A 25,815-nucleotide genomic window follows, 5' to 3' on the forward strand; every position below is an offset into this window, starting at 1 on the left:
CCTCATAAAAGCCCTGCAGGTCCCGGAGTGCTGCTGGCCGGTCACTGGGGAAGGGAGCAGGGCGGGGGAGGGGTCTGCAGGCAGGACTGGCTGTGCGCAAGGGGTCCCGCCCGGAGAGCTTTGGAGCAGAGAGAAGTGGGAGGGGGCGCTCGGCTTCCCTGGAGCACGACCCTGATGTGATCCTCGCACGCCGGTTGGACTCAGGCCCCTTTCTGGGGTTACTCCTCGTTTTGCAGGGAGCCTTGTCTTGGAGCCTGTTGGTTCAAGGGCTCTTCCAAGGGCGCCGGAGCCGGGAAAAGCGCACTATGACCGGGACGAGGCTGCTGCTCACCGTCGCTCTCCTCTGCAGCTGCACCCAGCTCCTGGCGGACGCGAATTCCTGGTGGTGAGTCTCAAGTCACTGCTTTCCATTCGTTGTCCTCCTTTGGGGTGCAGGTGATTTTCTAGTGTAGGGAAGTGGGACTTTGCAGCCCGCTAGGAGAGTCAGGGCTGCTCTTCCCCCGGGCTCCGGGGGCTTTGTGCCCATGTTCGAGTGAAAATCGGCGGGTTTCGTGGTTTTCTTGCTGTACCTGCAAGAAGTCTCCAGATCCGCCCCCCTCCCACCTTGGAAAGAAACCCACGTCCCTTCCCCACCCAATTCTGCTTGAGAGAATTTCAGGGATCTCGGCTGGGTGCCCCTCTGCGGTAAAGCCCACGGGAAAGGATCGTTAAGGTTTCCTATTAATTGTCCAACTGTCAACAAACCCCTCTCCTAGGAGAGGAAAATGTCCCGAGTTGGAGGCAGCGCATACTGGCAGTTCACAGAAACAGATTAACTCTTTTTTGTGTGTGCAAAGCCTCAGCGCATCGCCTTCCTCATCCCGAGTGTCTCTTTATGTTTGAACTCAGGTTACAAACGCGCTGTTTGTTCCTGCCAAAGCCTTGGAAAAGATTAGCATCTGGTAGAGCCGTACCAGAGAGCTACCCAGCCTCAGCCCTTGGCTGGCAGGAAGGTGCTGGCACGGACTCCCGATTAGGCCTGGAGACACCCCGAGATCGGAACTCGCTGATTATTTTTTTGGTTCCCTCCCTCCCCTTTTTGATGTTTTGTTCTCATTCCAGGTCTTTGGCGATGAACCCAATTCAGAGACCTGAGATGTACATTATAGGAGCCCAGCCTGTGTGCAGCCAACTCCCCGGCCTCTCCCCAGGCCAGAGGAAGCTCTGCCAGCTCTACCAGGAACACATGGTGTACATCGGAGAAGGAGCCAAAAACGCCATCAAGGAGTGCCAGTACCAGTTCCGGCAGAGGAGGTGGAACTGCAGCACGGTGGACAATACCTCTGTCTTTGGCAGAGTAATGAAAATAGGTAAGGGTGGCAGCAGAGGCAGGATGAGGAGCGGGTGGCTGGGAAGCTGTTGCCTATCCTCATGGCGATGTAGATCGAGGCTGGTCTGTTCAAATACACATTTAGCAGCAGGGCTACCCATTAGCGGAGGTTCGAAATCCGCATTGAACGAACCGTTTCCATTTCCTGAAATGCGCGTGCTTCTTAATTGAGCAGAGAGCGCATCCAGCCACCTCTCTTCGTTCGCGCTTTGTCTAGGGGCACCGGCCTGGAAGGCCTCCCCTCGCCCATTGAACGCCGTAATGCGGAGCTGGGGTTTAGCGCGGTTTTTTTTGGGGGGGGGCGGGTTTGATTGTGTTTATTGATCGGGGAGGGTGGAGAGGGAAGAGGATAAAAGCAGTAACCGCCGATCCAGGTTGACGTCCCCAGAGCCCCCGGTTCCAGGGAGCGCAGCCCTGCTAAGCGGCGAGATGTGCACTCCCTGCGTGGGAGCCCTTGTTTACCTGGGAGGGAGGTTTGGACAATTCCTACCCCGCTGGCGGTAAGAGGCGCATTGACGGGCCATTGCCGCGCTTGAATCGAGGTGTGACCTGGGGACATTGTCCCCGCTCCTTTTGAAATGCAATCCTCCGCTGGCAAGGCCCTGAGAAATCCGGGCGCAGTTTGATGTGTCCGACCGCCAGGACAATAAAGAGAAGGTGTTAAAATGGTAGTAGGCCACCCCCCAGCATCCCGCCCCTTTTAGTCAGGACGCTTCCCACCCCCACCCACCAAGCCAATTATTTACTATTGAATGACCCATGCAGCACTAGCCCCGCCACCCCAATGATGGGCTCAGGGATACCATTTAATGGCGCACGGCGTGAATCCTCGGTCTGCAGCACCCGAGGCCTGGGAGTGGAGGTTCCTAGCGAGGCTCCCTTGGACGCGGCCCGGGAACAATACATGCAGCTTTAGCTTCTCCTTGCCCCGAGAGCAGCCCGCGTATCTCTGCTCTGAAGCAGCAGGCCCGGTCCCAGGCTGCAGAGCGCAGGGGCCGCCGGCGGAGCTTTGCTGACAAACTCAGTCACCGCGCTGGAGGGTTGGTCACTGTCACTGAGCCTGCAGATTCCCAACCCTGTCAAGCCCCAGCGGCTTCTCTCTCGCGGTCCAGCCCCCTCACATTCCTCTGCCTTTCCCGGACACACCCCTTCTGATTCCCACTCCCTGACTCGTACTTTCAGCCTCCCACACCGCTCTCCTGAACATACCCAGGGCCATATGCACGTTCCTGTGCTCCTCCGGAAGGAGAGTGAGGGGATGTTGCCAAGGCCAAAAGTATATCTGGTGTAGCTAGCTAGCTAGCTAGCTGCCAGAGAGAGAGAGAGATGACAAATTCATGGTGGATAGGGCCATCAATAGCTATTAGCCAAAATGGTCAGGGTGACAACTGCATGCTCCAGGTGTCCTTATATCTCCTAATCCCAGAAGCAGGGACTGGATGACAAGGGATGGACATGGATCACTCAATAATTTTCCTGTTTTGGTCATTACCTCTGAAGCATCTGGCACTGGCCACTGTCGGAAGACTGAGCTAGATGGACCATTGCTCTGACCCAGTATGGCCGTTCTTATGTTCTTGAGTCACTGGGTGGGAAACAGGACAGATGGAGGGACAGGAAACTAAAACTTTAACATCTGCCCTCCAAGGAATGAAAAGTGAATCCACCATGAAGGGATGCATTTGAGGATGGAGCTATGTAATACAATAACAGGAACTACCGCCCTAATACAGCCCTTAGTTTGGTGGGCATTGCTCAGCGGGATTCAAAGCCTTCGGTAAATTTTGGCTCCCAGAAGAAGTTACAGCAATTCCACAGGAACAAGGCTTGGGAAGTGTCCCATGTAGAGACGGATTCCTTTCCCCTTCAGTACCTCTCCACCCGTCACAGTTTTGTCCATGAGTTAGGAGACAAGTCCAAACCCGGGTGGGGAAGCAGAGTGAACAAAAGGGAAGCAAAAGCCAGCGGTGAAAGAAAAGAGGGTCAAGGGATGAACAGAGGACACAGGGAGAGTGTGGGTTATGGGGGAAAGGAGCCAAAATGAAATGGAGAAGGGGTAGAAACAGAGAAAGGCCGTCTCCCCATCCTTTCAATTACAATGATCCTGGTAACTTTGCCCACTCTTGGTTTTGGTGGTAAAACAGTGGTGGCCTGTGTGAGTGACTAGTGTGGGTGTGGTGATAGATGTCTCTGATGGCTATGGTGTTTGTGGTGTTAGATGTCTGGTGGCAGTATTGGCGTAGATGTTTCTGCTAGTTATGGTATAGTTGGTGGTGGGTGTCTGTGGTAGAGGGAGTGTGTTTATGTATGCTGGTGTGCATGTGTGTCTAGTTCTGTGTGTGTGGTGGTGGCTGGTGCGGACATAGTTTGTGGTGTGTCCACTATTTAAAAACTTAACTTCTAATACAGGTATTTGAACGTGTCCCCTCTGTACCTCGTTCCTGGTATATTCTCATGAGGGTGCACACTCAGATACAAACTGAAAACAGTAGAATGGCAAGAAAAGTGATATAGGTGTTGCAAAAGTTTACAAATCTATAAATCTGAGGTGTCTCTTGCACAGGACTGGGCTTCACTGTGTCATGAGTTTTATGATAATTCATCATTATTGTCTATTACTGAGGTCATGTCTACACTACACTACACTTACATTAGTGTAGCTGCACTGATGCAGCTGTGCCGCTGTAGTGCATCTGGTGAAGACGCTCTATGCCGATGAGAGCACACGTTCCTGTCAGCATGATTACTCCACTTCTGCGAGAGGTGGAAGCTATGTCGGTGGGAGAGCATCTTCTGCTGACAGCACTGGTGTGGTCAGCGCTTAGGGTGCTGTAACTTGCATCACTCAGGGTGTATGTCTGCCTTTTTCACATCCCTGAGCTAGGTAAGTTAGATCAGCTTAAGAGGGGATGTAGACTTGCCCTTTGTCAATGACAAGCTGCTATATAGGGTGATGTTATTGCTGCTGTCCCTCTTCTCGTAGGCTTAGGCACAGTTCTTTTGGATTGATTTTTTATTAAATGTCTTCTGTAATTTCAGATAATTTGAGGAAATATGTTTTTGATATTGGAGTAGAAATCAAGCCATTTCAATCTCTTCTGTAGCATGTTGGTGTAAAGTCATTCTTCTCTGAGTTTGTGATTTTATTCCATTTTTAACCTGTAGGTTTCAGTTCTGTATTGCATCCTGGTTCCTTTATGCTGTTCCAGTGGCATAAAGGGGCTGGAAACCAGATGCATTTCCTCACTGGGGAATATCTCCAGTGGTGGTACAGAGCATGTCAGAGTCTGGGGAGAGGAGAAGGGATAAGTAATAGGAGAAAGAGGATCTGGCCAGAATAGTTCTGGTCTGTCAGCCAGCAATCAGGGCATAAATTAAAGAAGCCCCAAGCACTGTTCTAGGCCATGCTGGGGGCTGCCCATAAGCACCCAAATCCAGGAAGTACATCTGTTGTGTGAAGGCAGCTTTTCCCCTCACCCTCAAAAGACCACACCAAGCACAGTTTGGCCACAGCTTAGAATGGAAGGCCCTGGTCTACGGTTACTTGAACTATGTCTACATTAGAGAGCTTACATCAGTGCAGCTGTACTGATACAGCCGTGGTGCTGTAAGATTTCTGATGTAGACACTCTCCCCTTGGCATAATTAATCCATCCCCAACAAGCAGCGATAGCCATGTTGGCGGGAGAAGCTCCCGTGAACATAGCACTGTGCACACTACCACTTATGTCAGCATAATTTATGTTATTCTAGGGGTGGAATATTCACATCCCTGAGCAACATAAATTTTGCCAGCATGAGTGGTAGTGTAGACATAGCTTTGTTCTGTGTTTAGTAAAAAGTCTGCCTTAGTTTTGCATATTTTACAATGGTAAGGCAGTCTGCTAGCATGCAGATTTTGTTCAGGGATGTGTAGCACTTTAACTGGTTGAGTTATATTTGTTTTTCTAAGCGACTGTTTCTTTGAGTATTGTTATAGGTTTTGGTCTAGTCTAGTCTGGCAAAGAGCAATTTCTGATCACTGAAGTACAGAAATTGCCCTTCAGAAATTGATCCATGCCCTATAATAGAGATTTCATATATTCTTAAGGCTGCATTTCTTAAAGGGGAGGATAAAGAAACATATAATGTAATGTAAAAAATTTACTACTGGGAGTATCTTCTGAGAGGAAACCATATTCTGTTCCCACCCCAGTCCAGTCATTCTCTCCTGACTAGGCTGTCCCAAGTCATCCAGTTGAGCCCTATAATTTTTAGAGCTGGTTGAAAAATGATATGTTCCATGAAAAATGTCTGAGGTTTTAGTTGGTTTTCCTTCCTTTCTGCCCACCTTTCTTTTCAGCGGTGACATGGAAAAAGGAAAAGGGGAGAAAAGGAAAAAGAGGTGAAAGGAAGAGGAGGGGAAAAACCAAAAGAATTTTAGTATTTAATATTTGTTATAGTAATTGTCAAAATTGGAAGATGTAAGAAAAATAAACGTGTTCTGCAATTTAAAAAAGAATAAGACAATTTTTCATCATAAAAATTTAGAAATACACTTTTTAGCCAGCTCTCATTATCTGTTTTGCCTCACTCTTCCACCAAGTTCAGGTATGCCTCTCCTTCCTTTCCAGGCAATCCCCTTGAAAAGACTTGCTGGGATTGGTTCACCTTTGAGTCCCGAAAGGAGAGTCTAAAGCTCAAGTTAGGATTTTCACAATTGATACCTACAGCCTGTCTTATCACACCCCAATATTGCCCTAGTTTATTCCCACTGCTTTGATTGTGCAGCGGACACTGGAGGGCAGTAGCGCTCCACAGAGAAGGTATTGGAGCACTCCATTGCTAATGTCACTCAGAAGACAGACCTTAAAAATACCTAGGAAAGCAGAGAGAACCTAGGAACAGAGTATAGAGCAAATGCTGCGCAGACAATCACAGTACTCAGATGGCCTTGGCATGCAGACCGAGAATGGGGGATATAAAAACAGGAAGCTTAAAATACTGTGGGGTTTATCGCATTACTCCAAATAACATTTTCTGTAACCTCTGTTCATGTTTGCTTACTTTTAATGAAAATAACTTACTAAACATGTGACATGACTCCATATCTGTGTGGAACAGAGGTACATTTAGGTCTGAAATGAGGGATAACCATTGTAATGAAGGGCAGTTGAATGGAGTGATATCAGTGCACCCACGTGTGTTCACACACCACTGTGCCACACCTTACAAAAACCTCGATAGATAGATCTACATATTTGCTTTGTACTAGAGATGAACCTGGTCTAAATCTGATTGTAGCTTCATGACTGATTTGGGGTGTACCAAAACTGTAGGTCCATGCACCCCCAAACTTCAATGGGTTTGAAATCCAGGTCTGAATTTTGCAACTTAGGTTTATGCCTACTTTATACTTTCAGGACTTGGATCTTAAATATACATCAGGCAGGTGCGCCCAGGGTACTGGTGCTGTCAGACTCCTCAGCTGAATATGCTGTAAAGCCTGGTCTATAGATTTTGTACCAGTATAATTATCTTGGTTAGAGGTGTGATTTTTTTTTTTACTGATATAGTTATATAGTAAAAACTGTTTTATCTGGCATGCTGGGGGAATAGGGAGTGCGAGTAAGTGAAAAATGCCGGTTAATTAAGAGGGAGTGAATTTGCGTGTGGGAGAGGGTGTGGCACTGCGGTGTAGGAGTGGGTGTGGGTGTGAGGTTTGGGTGAAGCAGAGGGCCCGGGGCAGTGGGTTGAGGCACGGGATGCTGGATTCAGGGTGCGCTTACCTTGGGCAGCTTCCCACAAGCGCCAACCTGTCCTGGCTGCTCCTAGGTGGAGAAGCGTCAGGAAGCTCTATGCACTACCTCTGCCTGAAGGCACCGCCCCCACAGCTCCCATTGGCCGCAGTTTTCAGCCAATGAGAGCTGTGGAGCTAGTGCTTCCTCCTAGGAGCAGCTGGGACAGGTTGCTGCTTGCGGAGAGCCGCCCGAGGTGAGCGTCCCCCTGGATCCGGCATCATGTGCCTCAGCCCGCTGCCCTGAGCCCCCTTCTGCACCAAACTCCCTCCCAAAGCCCGTGCTCCACACTCTCTCCTGCACACCAGTCCCCTGCTGACCCCACGCCAACCAGACTATAAACTGGAATTTCAATGAAGATCAGAAATGCCAGTTTATAGAGCTTTCCGGTTGGTGAAGTGCTGGAAGAAACAGCTTTTACTGTACCCGGTAAAACCCCTAGTGTGGATATAATTATAATAACTGATATAAAAGTGCCTTATATCAGTATAGCTTATTCTCCACTTTGTATAGGAATGAACTATACCTGTATATTAGAGAGACGATGTGTGTGAGGTAATATCTTTTAGTGGACCAAGCAGCGTTGGAGCTTACACAGAGCTCTTCTTCAATTCTGTGTAAGCTTGAAAGCTTGTCTCTTTCACCAACGGAAGTTGGTCCTATAAAACATATTACCTCACCCACCTTGTCTGTCTAATATTCTGAGACAGACAGGGCTACTGTATATTGGAGTGTTGTTGTAGCCATGCTGGTCCCAGGTTATTAGAGAGACCTGAAGAGCTCTGTTTAGCTCAAAAGCTTGTCTCTTTCACCAACAGAAGTTATTGCAGTAAAAGGTATTACCTCATCCACCTTCTCTCACTCCACTTGTATAAGCATTTTTATAGCAGTATAACTGCATCCACACTGGTTGTACCATTTTTAAGCCTTATCCATACTGGTATAGTTACTCAGATACATTACAGCACAGTTGCTGCACACACCACATGCATTGTGGCATAAATATGCTGCAGCATGGATGCTGTACATTCATACAAATACTTATCTGCTGGAGGGTGGACCTCTTTCACAGCTTATTTAGTAGCTATTCCTCGTCTCCTTCTGAAACAAGGAAATCAATGCAATAACAGCAGTTGACATGCTGTGTTGAACTAAGTAGAAAAACAAAAGCGAGACGTAATAGCACATCTTACTTTGCCATAAGAGAAAGTGATTCCGTGAATCATTCCTACACTCCCGAAAAATGTCACAGATGACTGTACCACTGGGTTTCATGGGGGTTCTCTTTATATGGTAAGTCCTCTCCTTGTTTGCATTTCACTAGAAAATTTTCCCAACAAACCACTCTATGCAAGAGTGGTACCCCTCACAGTCCTGCCTTTGTCTTGGGTCGTTAACCACTAAACTGGTGTTAAGTTGCTAATAATGACGGTTTCTCATGATGTGCAAATTGGAAAAAGAGGACTCCCAAACCACCAGCTCAGTCCTGCCAAGGAGGCCTGATGCATGATTTACAATGTATTCTTAAAATATCCATTTTTGGTGATACTCTAAGGGTATATCTCACTATAAGAACTACAATTGTAGTGCCATAGTGTAGACACTTACTACAGCGATGGAAGGGGGTTTTCCATCGCTGTAGTAACTCCTCCTCCTTAAGAAACTGTCGTTAGGTCAATGAAAGAATTCTTCCATCCACCTTAGTTCTTAGCTGGACTTAGCTTCACTGCACTTTTGTTGTTAAAACTTTTGTCAGTCAGGACTGTGAAAAAAACACACCGCGACCAACAAAAGTTTTAACAACAAAAAGTCCCAGTGTGGACAGCACTTTGTCATCGGGAGATGCTCTCCTGTTGACAAAGCTACTGCCCCTCCTTGGAGGTGGTTTTATTTTGCTGGCAGGAGAGAGCAGTGTAGACATAGCCTATGTCTCTTGGGGTGAATTTTTCACACCCCTGAGCAGCGTAGCTAGGGTAAACTAAGCTTTAGGTGTAGACCAGGCCTAATTCAGCTGAGAAAATTAGTGGGCAGTTTGATACTGGAATTGGTACTAGTACTTTGGATCTGTAGCTCTTCGTACTTAGGTTGCTGGTGCAAATGAAGCTCAGGTAATCATTCTCTGTACCACCCGAAGGTTGTTTGGTGACATACACGGAAGACTTGGAGAGTCTCAGCTCAGTTCCTTATTTTTATATTCAGTGCTGACCTTCTTGTCCATGCTGTACAATACACAGATGGAGCTATGATCCATGCCCCAAAGCATTACAATCTAAACTGGACAGACAATACAGTTAAGATACATAATCTGAGCAGAGGAAGGTGGACACCTCAAAGCAGGGAAGTTCCTAGAGGACAGGTATTCAGTTCCTCAGTCCCATTGAAACTAAGACCTTGTCTAAACGAGAAGGTTGTCGACCAGTTAATATAGGCCTTGTCTATATGGGAAAGTTTTAACAATAATACTGATATAGTTATACAGGTATGGTTATAGTTACACTAGCATAGTCCCTTGTGTGGATATTCTTACTTCGGTTTAAGAATGGCTTATTTTGGTTTAGCTTAAGCCAATTCCTAATTGACTTTAGCTAAAATAAAGTAAGGAAGGTTTTAACTGAAACAAAAGCTTCTATTCAAGGATTCACACCAGTTTAACTAAATTGGTTTAAAATCACCTTTAGTTAAACCAGAGCAACTTTCTTGTGTAGACAAGGCCTACTTGCACTTCATCCCCACTTATTTGCAATCTCACCAGATAGGTCGAGAACTGAATTTTTATGGAGAGTGAATTACCCTCCCACTTCTTGCGCATTCCCTCCAGGTCAGGATTCAAACACGTTGATGGATCCACATTGCGGGGGAAGGAGGAGAGAGCTTGGGCGGCTGCTGTCTCTTCTGTAAATAAAGGACTTCCACTTCCAGGGTGCTTAACAGTGCAAGCACTATTGGAATACAAATAATAAATAATAAAATTAATAATAATAATAACCTTTGTCTGACAGTCCCTCCACAAATATACCTCCTCCCCAAATGAAAGCCTTAAATGTTTTATTTTTCACTGTGTATATCATTACCAGGAAACAACCTCAGGCCATAAAAGAAACCCCAGCCCCAGCCCAGGTATGTCAGATAGCCAGGTTTGCTATTGGTATTGACTACACTAAAACTGCTAGGATAGGATAGTCGGAGTCTTGTGGATGGGCTCCTTAAATACAAACAAAGTAACAAAGTAAGGAATGCAAACCTATGTTAGGAACAGCTCCTATTTGAATTTCCCATCCCATCCATCTCTTATCTGCCAGTGCAGAATTGTTCCTTATAATACATTATCCCATCCTTTTCCCAACCTAATTTCAAATGTCATGTGCCTTCGGGCTCACACCACTTTCCATTGCTGTACAGTCTATTAGGTCTCCCCGTGACGGGTGTTGTATTTATCAAAGGAGGTTTGTCTTTTATTAATCTTCTCCTCCTCCTGCTCTCCCAGGTAGTCGAGAGACCGCCTTCACCTATGCTGTTAGTGCCGCTGGGGTGGTGAATGCCATCAGCCGTGCATGCCGCGAAGGAGAGCTTTCCACCTGTGGCTGCAGCCGGACAGCCCGTCCCAAGGACTTGCCCCGAGACTGGCTATGGGGTGGCTGCGGGGATAATGTGGAGTATGGCTACCGTTTCGCCAAGGAGTTTGTGGATGCCAGGGAGAGGGAGAAGAACTACGCAAAGGGGTCGGAGGAGCAGGCTCGCACACTCATGAACTTGCAGAACAATGAGGCTGGTCGCAGGGTAAGCTGGATGCTGGCCCTTTCCTTTTGGTTGGAGCAGAGGCAGATCAAGAACTCGTGTGTTTGGGTGTCAAGTCACTCATGGGTGGTGATGAGGAACAGTATTAGTCAGTCAACTATGGGCCAGAGGATACCAGTAACTCCCTTGGTATGGTGCAGTGTCCTAGGTTCACCATTTCTTTGTAAATCCTACAGTCAAGATCAGTTTGGCACTTACTAAGAACCTCAGAGTTATGCCTCGGGAATGGAGGTTGTCCATAACTCCGAAAAAGATGTTGTGGATTTCAGCCTAGGGGGAGTTGGGGCTGCAGCCACAGGGTTGAGCGGTGTGTGTGTGTGTGTGTGTGTGTGTGTGTGTGTGTGTGTGTGTGTGTGTGTGTGTGTGTGTGTGTGTGTGTGTGTGTGTGTGTGTGTGTGTGAGGGCTCAGCATGGGGGGGAATGGAAGGTTGGGGCTTCTGACCCTAGGAGCTGCCAGAGCTCCCAGCGGGGGGCTCAGGGCTTCTGCCCCCTAGGAGCACCAGGGTTCAGGGTTGTAGACCTGGGCGGAGCGCTGGGCCTTGGAGCTTCAGCCCTGCGGCTCTGTTCCAGCTTCAGGCCTGTGGGGGGCACTGGGGATTGGGGCTTCAGCCCACAAGTCGCTCCTGATTACAGCTGGGGGGGGGAGCAGGGGCACTAGGGATCGAGGCTTCAGCCCTGCAGCTTAGTTCCCAGCTTCAACCTGGTTTGGGGGACATGACAGGGCTTGGGGCATCAGCCCCTCAGCTTCACTCCCAGTTTTAGCCAGGAGAGGCAGATGTGGTGCAGCCAGGGCTCAGGGCTTTAGCTATGGGAAGAGCGCTGGGGCTGAAACTGGTGTCCTCACATAGCTAAAGTCCCAAGCCCTGGAGTCCCCCCACGTCCCCCCCGGCCCCTGAAACCAGGAGCAGAGATGCGGGACTGAAGACCCAATCCCCAACACACCTTGTGGGGCTGAAGCTGGGAATGGAGCACTGGGGCTGACCCCAGTGCTCCCAAGGGTCAGAAGCCCCAAAACCCCGCTCTGGAGCCCTGACCCCCCCGACACTGTAGCTGCAGCTGCAAGCCCCCCAGTGGCTGAAGCACTAAGGCAGTACAGTATTTGCTTTTTTTTATTTTGTCTACTCTGCTGCCTGATTGAGGACTTCTGGTTTCACAGGGTGTCCAGTAGATGAGTAAGTCTGTAACCCCACTGTTCATATCTTGAGGTTCTATTGTAGTTTTCTCTGGCCAGCAAGTGAATTAGGGCCAGTGAAGAGCTCCAAGGTGTATCCAAAGCCTTTTGTCTGCTAAACTACTGGGTGCCATGGACATTCAGGGCCAGATCCTCAGCCCTGCTAAATCAATTTTGTACTTTCCAGGCACATTTGGGGATTTGGGCCTCAGTCAGTTTTTCTTCCAACATACAACCTTACTGGGGTTGCCAAAGTGGGACCTTGGTAGTGGGGTGGGGTTGGGGGCATTCCTGTGACACTGAATTTTCTTTCACCTGTCATTCAGAGATTCATAGAGTTTCAGGCCAGAAGAGACCTTTAGATTATCCAGTCTGTCAGAGTATTACATTTCAGCCAGTTATCCCTGCACTGAGCTCAATAACTTTTGTCTGACTGAAACATAACTTGTGTTTGGCTAATGTTCATCTTTCAAAAAGACATCCAATCTTGATCTGGAGACATAGGGAGATGGAGAATCCACCACTTCCCTTGGTAGTTTGTTCCAATGGTTAATAACCCTCACTGTTAAAATTTTGTGACTTATTTCTAATTTGAGTTTGTCTGGCTTCAGCTTCCAGTCATTGGTTCTTGTTGTGCTTTTCTCCACAAGGTTAAAGATCCTTTAGTACCCTGTATTTCCCCCCCATGAGGTACAATCTAAACAGATCAAACTCTTTAAGTCTCTTATTGTAAGGCATTTTCTTCAACCCTCATATAATTTTTATCTCTTTTCTGCACCCTCTCGAATTTTTCAACATCTCCTTTAAATGTGGACACCAGAACTGTATGCATCGTTTCTGTATTGGTCTCACCAATGCTATGTACAGAAGTAAAATCATCTCTCCACTCCTACTCACTATTCTCCTGTTTATATATCCAAGGATCATGCTAGCCCTCTTTGCCACAGCATTGCACTGGGAGCTCATGCTCAGTTGTTTGCCCACTATGATCCCTAAATCCTTTTCAGAGCCACCAGTTTCTGGCATTCTGTAGGTATGGCATGCATTCCTTATTCCTAGATACATAACTTTGCATTTTTCTGTATTAAAATGCCTTTGGTTTGAATAGGCCCGTATTACCAAGAGATCCAGATGGCTCTGTATCTGTGCCTTTATTATTTACCATTCTATCAATCTTTGTGCCATCTGCAAATTTTATCAGGACTGTTTTTATATTTACTTGCAGATCATTGATGAAAATATTGAATAATGTTGGGGCTAGCACCTATCCCTGTGGAACCCACTAGAAACATAATGATTCCCATTGACAACTATTTTTTGAGATCTGTTAGTTAGCCAGTTCATGATCCATTTAATAAGTGTTCTATTGATATTATATCTTGCTAGTTTTTCAATCAGAATGTCACGCAGTACTAAGTCAAATGCCTTACAAAAGTCTAAGTATATTACATCTATGCAGTTACCTTTATCAACTAAACGTGTAATTTTATTAAAGAATGAAATCAAATTTGTTTGACAAGAAACCATGTTGACTGGTGTTAATTGTATTCCTATTCTTTATCAATGGAATTCTCTATCAGTTTTCCCATTATTTTGCTTGGGACTAATGTCCAGCTAATCCACCTTATAGTTAGTTACCCAGGTCATCCCTCTTGCTCTTTTTGAATATTGGCATAACATTAGCTCTCTTCCAGTTTTCTGGAATTTCCCCAGTATCCCAAAGTTTATTGAAAATGAACATCAGTGGGCCAGAGATCTCCTCAACCAGCTTTAGGATTTTTGGGTGCAAGTTATTCAGGCTTGTTGATTTTAAAATGTTTAATAGATGTTGTTCAGTATCCTTCTCAGTTACTAATGGATTAGAAGGCACTTAAGTATCCTGTGATATGAGTAAATCATCCTGCTTCTTTCCAAATACATATCAGAAATATTTATTAAATGCTTCTGCCTTTTCTGCATCATTATTAACAATTTTACTCTCTCTAGTTAGTAACAGGTCTATATCATTACTAGGATTTCTTTTGTTCCTAATATATTAAAAAAACTCATTATTGTCCTTAGCTGTGCCAGACATGGATTTTTACCTGATGTCTTAAGTTTCTCTTATCAATTTTCTGCACTTCATAACTTCTAATTTATATTGATTGCCATCTATTTCTCCCCTTTTCCATTTGTTATATATTGCTTTTTTATTTCTAGTTGCTGCTTTCACTTTGCCACTGAACTAAGACAGTCTTTTAGCCAGAATTCTCTTTCTTGACTGTGGAATCATCATGTGTCATAAGCACAGATATCAGCATACTGCTATGGGCTTTTGAACTTCTGATTACTCCTTTTGGAAAACCAGTGTTGAGATAAAATTGCAGTTGGTGAAAGGCAGCAGACTGACAGCTCTGGCACCTAACATTTCTTTATTCTTCAAAGCGCTAAGGGTTTAACTGCCCTATATTTGGAGAGGCTGCTGCAGTTTTTTCATTAAACAACCATGTAAATGTTTAATTATTCTCACTAGGATCAAACATAGCAAATAGCAGCCAGTAGACTAGGAGTTCATCTAGACTACAATAATAGCTATGTGAGGGAATCAAGTTAGTAGATGTTTGTCCCACAATATGGTTAAAATCAAGTTCTGTCTTGTCATGTGAACAGGAATCTAACTGTGTCACAAACTCAAACAGTGCTATAGCTTTGTACAGAGCTGAGTTGTATCATGGTTCAGGGATTCAGCTTAAACAGTCAGGTCTTGTCTTCAGTCCTAGACACAATCACGTTTTAACTGTGTTTGGGCTGCTGTTTTCTACATGGTTGTGGTTATGGTTGAATTTGTAGATAGTGCTTTAAGGGTTAGGAGATTATTCATGGTCTGCAGTTAGCAGCTAGCCTGAACAAAGGCTTTACCCAGGGACATATTCCATTCTTCATCAGTTGGTGTCTTTAAATCAAGACAGAGTGTCTTTCTAAAAGATATGCTGAAGATCAACCACATATTATTGGGCTTGATGAGGGAATCTCTGGATGAAATTCTATTGACTGTGTTATGTAGGACGTCAGACTAGATCATCCCTTCTGGTCTTAAAATATAGAAAAGCGCATGATCTTACATCTCACTTTAAAGCTATGACTACACTAGCACTTTTATTGATAAAACTTTGTCGGTCAGGGGTGTGAAAAAAACACCCTCCTGACTGTCATAAGTTTCACTGACAAAAGTGTTCGTATGGACAGTACTATGTTGGTGGGAGACTCTCTCCCACCAACATAGCTACTGCCGCTTAGCGGAGGTGGTTTAATTATGAGGTGGGAGAGCTCTCTCCCGTTGGCATAGAGCAGCTACACAGGAGACCTTACAGAGGTGCAGCTGCAGTGGTACATCTTTGCCACTGTAAAGAGAGTAGTGTAGACATAGCCTAAAAGTGACTATGTTTGAGCTAAGAGATTTATTTGGCTGGGCTGAATTCTAGTGATGAGGGGTTGCCATGGGGAACACACTAATTCCCATGAGTTTCTTCTTTGGAATAAGCAACTGACTTGTTCCTTCTGAATAGAGGTGATGTGGGGAGAGGTGAGATAACTAGGTGAAAAATTAAAACAAAAGTGTAGCCTCTAGGGATTGCTGTTAAATGTGTAGCCTGTCTCCAGGACAATGATCCTTTAATATGCTGCTCACTTCAGTGAGTGATCGAAGCTGCAGGTAAGCAGCCTCGAGGAGAATGACACAATCAGACCCAATGAAGCAGAAAGTGTCTCTCTCTCTCAAACACACACACACATTTCTAGCTGATGAGGTTGAACATGAACAATTAAGAGAGCAAGAAGAATAGCTTCCTGTGCTTGAGTCTGGCATACTGCCAATGCACAGAGTGGCAGTCCATGGAGTCCAGTCCATGGAGTAGTGGCCCAGCCTGCCTCCCTATACCTGTGACTAACTAACACAGTGGTAAATCTCAATATTGTGCTAAGTTTTCTCGTTAAAGATTTTGTGCTTGGGAATATGAAACAATATGGGATCATGGCACTCCATATATCGTAAATAGAGACAAAGGAAAGGGAAGAATGTGAGAGGGTCAGAGGGGTGGAGACCATATAAAAAACCACAGCATGGCTTACCTGGCCATAAGCAGTACCTATTCTCTGAGGGACCAGTGGTCATTGGCAAGTGGCCTTCAAATTCTACCTCCATTCTGATTTTCAGGTGAGAGTGTGATTTCTGTCTTCTAGACAGAGTTTGAATTGAAGGGAGAAATTTTTTCCCTCTGGTTTCTGGGCAGTTTTGCCATATTGTCCCATCTTGGTTCAGAGACAGAGTTCTTGTGTGAGAGAATTCTATCTAATCATAGAATATCAGGGTTGGAGGAGACCTCAGAAGGTCATCTAGTCCAACCCCCTGCTCAAAGCAGGACCAATCCCCAGACAGATTTTTACTCCAGTTCCCTAAATGGCCCCCTCAAGGATTGAACTCACAACCCTGGGTTTAGCAGGCCAATGCTCAAACCACTGAGATATCCTCCCCCAGTGCCTGGTTTATGTGTAGAGCTCTGATGGTGGAGGGGCTGGGAGGTTAGGGTGGGGATGTGAAGAGAACAATGTTCTTTTCTGTTTCAGACACAGTCTTGACCCCATCACCTCTCCACTCCACTCTGGAGTTTCTGAGGTACTGGCTCCTGGCTTTATTGCTCTTGTTTGTTTGTCTTTGACTGTTATCTCAACATGTCCTTTCCTTCCATCTGTCTTTTTCTCCACTTGGTCTCCATTTCCCTAATTTCTTATCTATCTCCCTGTCTCTCAGACTTTGGCAGTCTGTCCTTCCACACTGTTTACCCAGTCAACATATAGCAGGCGTCAATCATCAATCACTCCATCCAGTGCCAGGTGAGGCTGGGAGGGGGCCATCTAATTAACCACACAGGAATTCTCCATTAATTCTCTTCCCATCCCGCTTCTTATGAGAGAGGAATCAGAAAGGAACTTGGGCTTGTGGAAAGGGGGGTTTAAACATTTTTATTGAACATACTTTCAGACTGATTCTGTGGCAGGCCCATTGATCAGACCCAGTTTTTACAGCTTCCTATGGGCTCTGTTATTCTTCACCTTGATCTTAGCTCAGCCAGTAAAGAACCTACAATTTCTCCCACTCTTTCCCCATTCCAGCAGCTAAGGAATAGAGAAAGGGAGAGTCATTTTCGGACTAATGCAGTGGTGACTCCCACAGTTAATGGATGGGGGACTGTGTATCTAAGCAAAGTGGGACCAGGCTTACTTCTCCTTAGGGGCTTGTGAGTACTGGTAGCATACACATTCCACAGCATAATCATTACCCAGATGTTTTGAGAATCAGACATTTAAACTCAAGTCAGAGTAAACGCTGAAGGTCCCATGACATTAACTGAGGGGGATCAAGTTGCAATGTTTTTCTAAAGGAACAAAGCCAAGGATTAGGAAGAAACAAACTACTTTATAAAAACATATGCAAGGGCAACAGAGGCATGAGTAATTTGGGATTTAACCCAACAATAACCAAGAAGTGCTAACACAAATATATAACAAGCAGGCAGGCAAGTCAATTAAGATATAGGAAGTGTCTGGTGCTCTGAAAATTCAAGTGTAGTTCAGCACAGAGATCCTTAGGTAGCTATGTGGTTGGTGTTGCACAGTTATAGTCCAATCCACGGCAAGTCCAGAGGCTTCAGATCTTTAGCTGTTATGTTACACTATGAAGGGCAATTACCAGTAAATCACACACAGAGGAATGGAACTAAAGCCCCTCCTCTCTAAGGGCTCAGAGCATTGTCTTCTCTGAGGCCTGGTCTATACTGGGGTAGGGGGTGGGGAAATCGATCTAAGATAGGCAACTTCAGCTATGAGAATAGTGTAGTTGAAGTCAACAAATCTTAGATCAAATTAAAATCACTTACTTTGCGTCCTCGCAGCACTGGATCGACGGCCGCTGCTCCCCTGTTGACTTTGCTTCCGCCTCTTGCACTACCGGAGTTCAGCAGTCAACGGGAGAGTGATCAGGGATCGATTTATCCTGTCTACACTACACACGATAAATCGATCCCTGATAGGTCAATCGCTACCCACTGATCTGGCGGGTAGTGTAGATGTACCCTGAGAGTTGGACTGGGCCCTAAGGGATTTACCACTTGAGCTAAAGTAGAATCTCTACTAGCTGTCAGCCATATTAGGACTTAGGCACCCTTTATACACCTGCTCACTAGTAGTCTTAGTGACAATACTGTGGAATCTCTAAACTAGTTGAGAGATTGGTTTCACTTACACAGTTCTGTTCAATGTAATGAACAAACCCAACCTGTTCATAGAATCATAGAATCAAAAGGTTGGAAGGGACCTCACGAGGTCATCTAGTCCAACCCCCTGCTAAAGGCAGGACCATTTTCCCTAAATAATCCCAGCCAGGGTGCGGTCTAGCCGGACTTTAAATAGCTCTAAAGATGGAGATTCTATCACCTCCCTAGGTAACCCATTCCAATACTTCACCACTCTCCTAGTCAGAAAGTTTTTTCTAATATCCAGCCTCGACTTCCGCAGCTGCAACTTCAAACCATTGCTCCTTGTTCTGTCCTCCGTCACCACTGAGAACAGCCTAGCTCCCTCCTCCTTGGAGCATCCCTTCAAGTAGTTGAAGGTTGCTATCAAATCCCCCCTTAGTCTTCTCTTCTGCAGGCTAAATAAGCCCAGTTCCTTCAGTCTCTCTTCATAAGTCATGTGCTCCAGTCCTCTAATCATTTTTGTTGCCCTCTGCTGGACTCTCTCCAATTGTTCCACGTCCTTTTTGTAGTGTGGCGCCCAAAACTGGACACAATATTCCAGATGCGGCCTCACCAGTGCCGAATAGAGGGGAATAATCACATCCCTCGATCTGCTGGCAACACTCCTACTAATACAGCCCAGTATGCTATTAGCCTTTTTGGCTACAAGAGCACACTGTAGGCTCATGTTCAACTTTCCATCTACCGTAACCCCAAGATCCTTTTCTTCAGCACTGCTACTTAGCCAAACAGTCCCCCGCCTGTAGCAGTGCATGGGGTTTTTCTGTCCTAAGTGCAGGACTTTGCACTTGTCCTTGTTGAACTTCATGAGGTTTCTTGTGGCCCACTTCTCCAATTTGTCTAAGTCTCCCTGAATCCTATCCCTGCCCTCCAGCGTGTCCACCACTCCCCCCAACTTGGTGTCATCTGCAAATTTACTTAATGTGCAATCTATCCCATCATCAAGATCATTAATGAAGACATTGAATAGAACGGGCCCTAAGACAGACCCCTGGGGCACACCACTTGTTACTGGTTGCCAACTAGAGAGTGTGCCATTGATACCTACCCGCTGAGCCCGTTGATTCAACCAGTTTTCTATCCACTTCACAGTCCATTCCTCCAACCCATACTTCCTTAGTTTGCTGATGAGAATGCTGTGGGAAACCGTGTCAAAAGCCTTACTAAAGTCAAGGTATACAACATCAACAGCTTTGCCCCCATCCACAAGTCCAGTCATCTCATCATAGAAAGCAATCAGGTTGGTCAGGCATGATTTACCCTTGGTGAATCCATGCTGACTGCTTCTGATCACCTTGTTTTCCTCTAAGTGTTTCAGGATGGATTCCTTCAGCACCTGCTCCATGATTTTTCCAGGGATTGAGGTGAGACTGATTGGTGTGTAGTTCCCTGGATCTTCCTTTTTCCCTTTCTTAAAGATAGGTACTATATTTGCTTTCTTCCAGTCCTCTGGGACCTCTCCTGTTCGCCATGAATTTTCAAAGATAATGGTCAACGGCTCTGCAATCACATCAGCTAACTCCCTCAGCACCCTCGGATGCAGTTCGTCCGGTCCCATAGACTTGTGCACGTCTAACGTCTTTAAGTAGTCCCTAACCTGACCCTCTATCACAGTGGGCTGCTCTCCTCCTCCCCTCTCTGCGTTCCCCAGTGTAGTAGTCTGGGAGTTGATCCTGCCCGTAAAGACTGAAGTGAAGAAGGAATTGAGTACTTCAGCCTTTTCCATATCTTCCACCACTAGGATACCTGCCTCATTGAGTAAGGGACCTACACCATCCCTAGTCCTCTTCTTGTTGCTTACATACTTGTAAAACCCCTTCCTATTATCCTTCACATCCCTTGCTAGTTTCAACTCAAATTGCCCTTTGGCCTTTCTGATTCTATCCCTGCAGGCCCGAGCAATAATCTTATATGCCTCCCCAGTCATCTGTCCAAGCTTCCATTTTTTGTAAGCTTCCTTCTTTTGCTTCAGCTCACCACTTAGTTCCCTGTTAAGCCATGCTGGGCACTTTCTACGCTTGCTGTTCTTTCTGCACATCGGTATGGTATTTTCCTGTGCTCTTAGCATGGTTTCTTTAAAAAACTGCCAGCTCTCCTGGACACCCATCCCCTTCAGTTCAGCTTCCCAGGGAATCCTGCCCATCATTTCTCTAAGGGAGCTAAAATCCGCTTTTCTGAAATCCAGGGTTTGCGTTCTGCTTCTCTCCTTCCTTCCTTTGACCAGGGTTCTGAACTCTACCATGTCATGATCACTGCTGCCCAGGTTGCCGTTCACCCTTACTTCCCCGATCAACTCTTCTCTGTTTGTGAGCAGGAGGTCGAGAGGCGCAAGGCCCCTCGTTGGTTCCCCCAGCATTTGTACCAGGAAGTTGTCCTCAGCGATCTCCAAAAACTTCCTGGATTGCCTGTGCACTGCTGTATTTCTCTCCCAGCAGATATCAGGATAATTGAAATCTCCCATGAGAACCAGGGCCTGTGATCTACAGACTTCTGCTAGTTGTCTGTAAAAAGCCTCATCCACCTCTTCTTTCTGGTCTGGTGGTCTGTAGCAGACACCCACCATAACATCCCCCTTGTGACATTCCCCTCTAAATTTAACCCAAAGACTTTCAACTGGCTCATTTCCAGTTTCGTAGTGGAGCTCTGAGCATTCATACAGCTCTTTTACATACAGCGCTACTCCTCCCCCTCTTCGCCCCTGCCTATCCTTCCTGAACAGCTTATACCCATCCATGGCAGTGCTCCAGGTATGCGAGCTATCCCACCATGTCTCTGTTATGCCAATAACATCGTTAAGTTTTTTTCCCACGGATTATAAGTTTTTCTATTCTTGTGGTTTTTTAATGTCTGTCTCTCTCCTTATTAGGGTAAGAGGAAACATGACTCTTCTCCCTCACATCATCTCCACACATGCTTTTAAGAGATTAATGCACACAGGGCTAAATTTTTCAAAGGCAATAATTAATTTTGGGTGTCCAACTTGAAATACTTTGAGCTGGATTTTTAGAGGTATTACGCCCATTGATATCTGAAATTCAGGCTCAAAGTAGCTCAAGTTGAGCACTCCTAAATGAAGGTCTGAAAATTAGTGATTGCTTTTTAAATGTTTAAAATTTAGACCAGCCATACTGTGACACTAGATGAGGAAACTGAAGCCTGATCAACACTTACAATTTAGATTGATATATCTACATTTGCTCAGACGTATGAAAAATTCATGCTGTAGCTATGCCAACCTTACTCCCAATGAAGAATGCTTCTGTTGACCTAGTTACTTCCACTCAGGGAAGTGGATTATCTAGTGACAGAAAAAACCCTTCTATTGCAGTATGCTGCGTCTATATTATGGTTGAGTTTGGCTATGCCACTGTAGTCCCCGTTGTGTAGACAAGCCCTGAGAGATTATTTTGGTGTAGAGGAATAACTTGACACAAGGTCGTGCAAAAGTTGCATTTAAATCTGTAAAACTATGCTGTTATTATTCGCAGTACACAGAATAGTGATACTTTGAAGAAACATGAATTGTCCTTGGAGACCGAATGCCTTGCTTATACACGCTTGGTGTGAATCTGTTAATTTTTCACACCATTATTACCATCCCAGCTGTTCCTCTTTGACAGAGAGTGACTCCTCCAGAAACTTTATTTAGAGTGAACAAAGTTCTTGAATGGGGATAGAGGGAAAGAGCCTGTGTACATGAATTTATTTCAAGAGGATATGGATATAATGCTAGAACTATACCATTGTTTACCTGTTCTACCTACAGGAAATTGACAAGTTCCCAGGTGTTTTGTTGCATTGATTGCTTCTATGGACTTTGAGGGGAGGTGGATACAGTAAGTTAGTCCAGAAGACTGGGGAGCATTTCCAATAGTAGGACTCTCTCCCCTTGCTGTTTCCTGTGCTTGACTCAGCCCTCAGGTCAGGAGCTAGGAAAGATAAAGTGGCTGGCAGGCCCACATCTGTGTGGACAGTAGACAGAAGTGGAAGTGTTAGGGGATCAGTTGTACTGAGGATGGCAATGCCAAAGGACTAAGGAGGATTGTGTCTGTTCTGGGGAGAGAGAGAACGGGGGGGATGGTCAGGGCAAGTACGCAAGGAAGAGGAACTCAGCACAATTATGCCAGTTCCCAGTGCTATAAAGGTTAATGCAGCTCTTGTCTGATTCCATCTGCTCTCCCTGCAGGCTGTATACAAGCTGGCAGATGTGGCTTGCAAGTGCCATGGCGTCTCAGGTTCCTGCAGCCTCAAGACCTGCTGGTTGCAGCTGGCAGACTTCCGCAAGGTGGGTGACCTGCTGAAGGAGAAGTATGACAGTGCAGCTGCTATGAGAATCAGTCGCAAGGGCAAGCTGGAGCTGGTAAACAACCGCTTCAACTCACCTACGCAGGAGGACCTGGTCTACATTGACCCCAGCCCTGACTATTGCCTGCGCAATGAGACCACTGGCTCACTGGGCACTCAGGGCCGGCTGTGTAACAAGACCTCAGAGGGCATGGATGGCTGTGAGCTGATGTGCTGTGGCCGGGGCTATGACCAATTCAAGAGCATCCAGGTGGAGCGCTGTCACTGCAAGTTCCACTGGTGCTGCTTTGTCAAGTGTAAAAAGTGCACAGAGATCGTCGACCAGTATGTCTGTAAATGAAAGAGCCACCAAAGCAACAAATCTATATTATATAAATCTATATAAATATGTTTTATATTTGTATAAATAAATAGATGATAATAATTAAAGAAGCTTATTTAAGAGACATTTTGGTTTTGAAATTTCCCCATCGGACTGGACAGTTTGCCGCTCCTTTTATTCAGCTGTGGAGCAAAGGGAGAATTTGCCCTCCGACCCTTCTCCCCCTGGATGTTATAATCCAGAGTGAAGGGAACCAAAGAGTTGCTCAAAAGGAGCTCCCCCCATAGCCACCTCACTCCAGAAGCAGGGGATTGATTCATGGTCAGAGACGTGGAAGAGAAAAATGGGTTCCCTTTGCTATTTCGTGGTTTAAAACTCAAAATTTTACATGGTGTTGGACATCTGGAGTCACAATCAGACATGGGAGAGTCTTAGTTATTCATGTTCCATGTCCCCAAGTCCTTTGGACAAGCAAAACAAGAGGACTTGGACCCATTTTCTGCTCCCTATAAAGGAAGTGCTGGTGCTTTGTCAAACAAGAGGGAAAGTCACTCAGGTCTCGTGCTGAAGAATATGGATTAAAATACAAGGTATCATGTAGAGTGCTTGGAATGAGGACTCCTGCACAGTGGTGGGGAGACCACCTATTCCAAGTGAGGGAGAAAGGTGTGATCTTCAATTGGGAAGGACTACTGTATCCTGAGAGTTTAAAAGAAACTAGCATCTAGCTCTTCTGTACCTCAAGGGCAATGAGAAAAATCTGCCAAAGCCCTGTCTAGGGTGTCTGTCAAGGAGATCCTCTTTCTCTCCACTGTAACCCACTTTGTCTTTGCGGATGAGGAGCTGCTACCTGTCTCCTGGCCCTATTGAGCTCTTTGGGAAAGAAATATACTCCATGTGTATGTCAGTGGAGTGTGTGAGAGAGCCATACATGCACGCAGGGGACTAGATGAACACTGCACCTCAGTCCTTACCATTGTTGCCATTTCTCCCCTTCGACATGGACACGAATGGTCACCTTATCCAGCTCTTTTCAATCCTCCTCACCTCAGATGTATAGTTTCTCTTTACCATTAAATACCCCTCACTGAGGTTTCTTTCTCTCTCTCTTGCTTGTGTATGTGTGTGCTTTGTTTTATTCTGTTTTGTTATTTATTTCAGAGCCCAGAGGGCCAAACTCTTCTCTGGTGTAAACCCACTGCAGTCATTGGAGCTATACCAAAGATGACTTTGTCACCAGAATGTGGGCTAGATTTTCAAGGAGTGAGGTCCAGTCTGCACCCTCTTGTGGTGATAATGGAGAATAATGAAAAGGTGCTTGAACAGAGGCCCATTAGCAAAATCTACTAATCTTAACTTTCTTGCAATTATAACAGAATTCAATTAGTAAAATATGGATGGAACCTATGCTGATCCTAGCACAGGACATTTCCTGCCCTTCATGGCATCTTCAGAGTTCATTTGTAGGCATAGAAGAATCAGAGAAGCAAACCTCAAAATGTAAACATTTACTAATATACTTCCCATTTTTTTACTGACATTCCAAGTTTTTTATTGACAAATTTCAAATGAACAAAAAATTCCAATTAATGGACAAGATCTATAGTCCAGAAAAATAGATTTTTAAATCTTTACGACTTCTATTTCTGATTAAACATGGCAACGTTTACAGAACCCACTATTTCAACCATCAGAGAATCCTGCAAATGCGTATTTCATATTTAAAGTATTGGAAAAGTCCAGAAACCCACAAGAAAGAAAAATTATGCTTAGTGATTAGTTTGCCTATTTTTACAGATGTGTCCACTTTTTATTTTTGTAATTCAATTTTTGTTTCTTATTCAACAGTCAATATATTTGTTGGCATTGAAGAGAGCAATTTCTTGGAATACAAAAGGTGGCCTGAATTTATTTTATTATATAAAAGCCAAAGCCAATGGTATAGTAATTCAAAGTAACAGAAATAATTTTACATGCGTGGAAAAATGTGAATACAGTGGCCTGACCCAACTCCAGTTAAACCTCAGTGGGAACTAGCCTGAGCCCAAGATCAGTTCAAATGTGTGAGCTATCCAGTCTGGGGATACTATACATTTCCTGCTCAGTAATAAAACTCACTGCACATTGGATATATCTAAAAAGATTTTTTCCTCCCTCTACGCTCACCCCTCTGTTCTTTTCCATCCTCACTGCATCAGTGCTTAAAGGTGTTACATACTTGTGACACCCTCCAGGCATTGCTAATATATCCAGTAATTCAAAGTCTTCTTACTTGGCTTTTACATTAAAGACCATTCATGTAAGGGAATCTTAACACATATTCTAGCATTGCACCACAGTACATTTTGTGGGTGTAAATAATTGCAAGAGGAAGTGATAACACAGTGGGGACCCAAGGGAGAAGGGAAATGTCAAGCCTCTTCAACTTTAAAGAAATAAACAGGGAAGAAGTTGGAGGCCTTCTGTTGGAGAGATATGGCGTGGGGTGCCCCACAACCCCCTTCTCCAACTAGAGTGTGGGAAATGTTCCATGACTATGCCAGAAAGGATATAGACTTGCCATCCTCTCCTTAAGGTATCAGGAGAGTAGCAGATGACTGAGTTTTCTCCCTCATGAAGACAACAGCCAGTAGGGGGAGCCTGTTGATGGAGGGAGTTGTATGAGGCTGATTGAAGGGCTTCTTCTATAGCAGGGGTGGGCAAACTTTTTGGCCCAAGGGCCACATCTGGGAATAGAAATTGTATGGCGGGCCACAAATGCTCACAAAATTGGGGCTGGGGGGCGG

General features: G+C 45.4%; 1 protein-coding gene across 1 annotated transcript; it reads left to right on the top strand.

Annotated features, from left to right (window-relative positions):
• Positions 1-9: 9 nt before the first annotated feature.
• WNT5B (Wnt family member 5B) lies at positions 10-24,100 on the top strand. The gene is made up of 4 exons (XM_032796722.2): positions 10-385; positions 1,102-1,349; positions 10,631-10,923; positions 22,589-24,100. Exons 1-4 carry the CDS (start codon positions 306-308, stop codon positions 23,045-23,047), a joined length of 1,080 nt encoding a protein of 359 aa, XP_032652613.2. The 5' UTR covers positions 10-305; the 3' UTR covers positions 23,048-24,100.
• Positions 24,101-25,815: the final 1,715 nt, after the last annotated feature.

The sequence above is a fragment of the Chelonoidis abingdonii genome, chromosome 1 (assembly GCF_003597395.2).
Source record: "Chelonoidis abingdonii isolate Lonesome George chromosome 1, CheloAbing_2.0, whole genome shotgun sequence".
NCBI lineage: Eukaryota > Metazoa > Chordata > Testudines > Testudinidae > Chelonoidis > Chelonoidis abingdonii.

Coding starts and splice junctions, on each gene's coding strand:
- WNT5B (XM_032796722.2), top strand. CDS start 306: ATGACCGGGACGAGGCTGCTGCTCACCGTCGCTCTCCTCTGCAGCTGC. Junction 1,350..10,630: donor TGGCAGAGTAATGAAAATAG/GTAAGGGTGGCA, acceptor CTGCTCTCCCAG/GTAGTCGAGAGACCGCCTTC. Junction 10,924..22,588: donor ACAATGAGGCTGGTCGCAGG/GTAAGCTGGATG, acceptor CTCTCCCTGCAG/GCTGTATACAAGCTGGCAGA.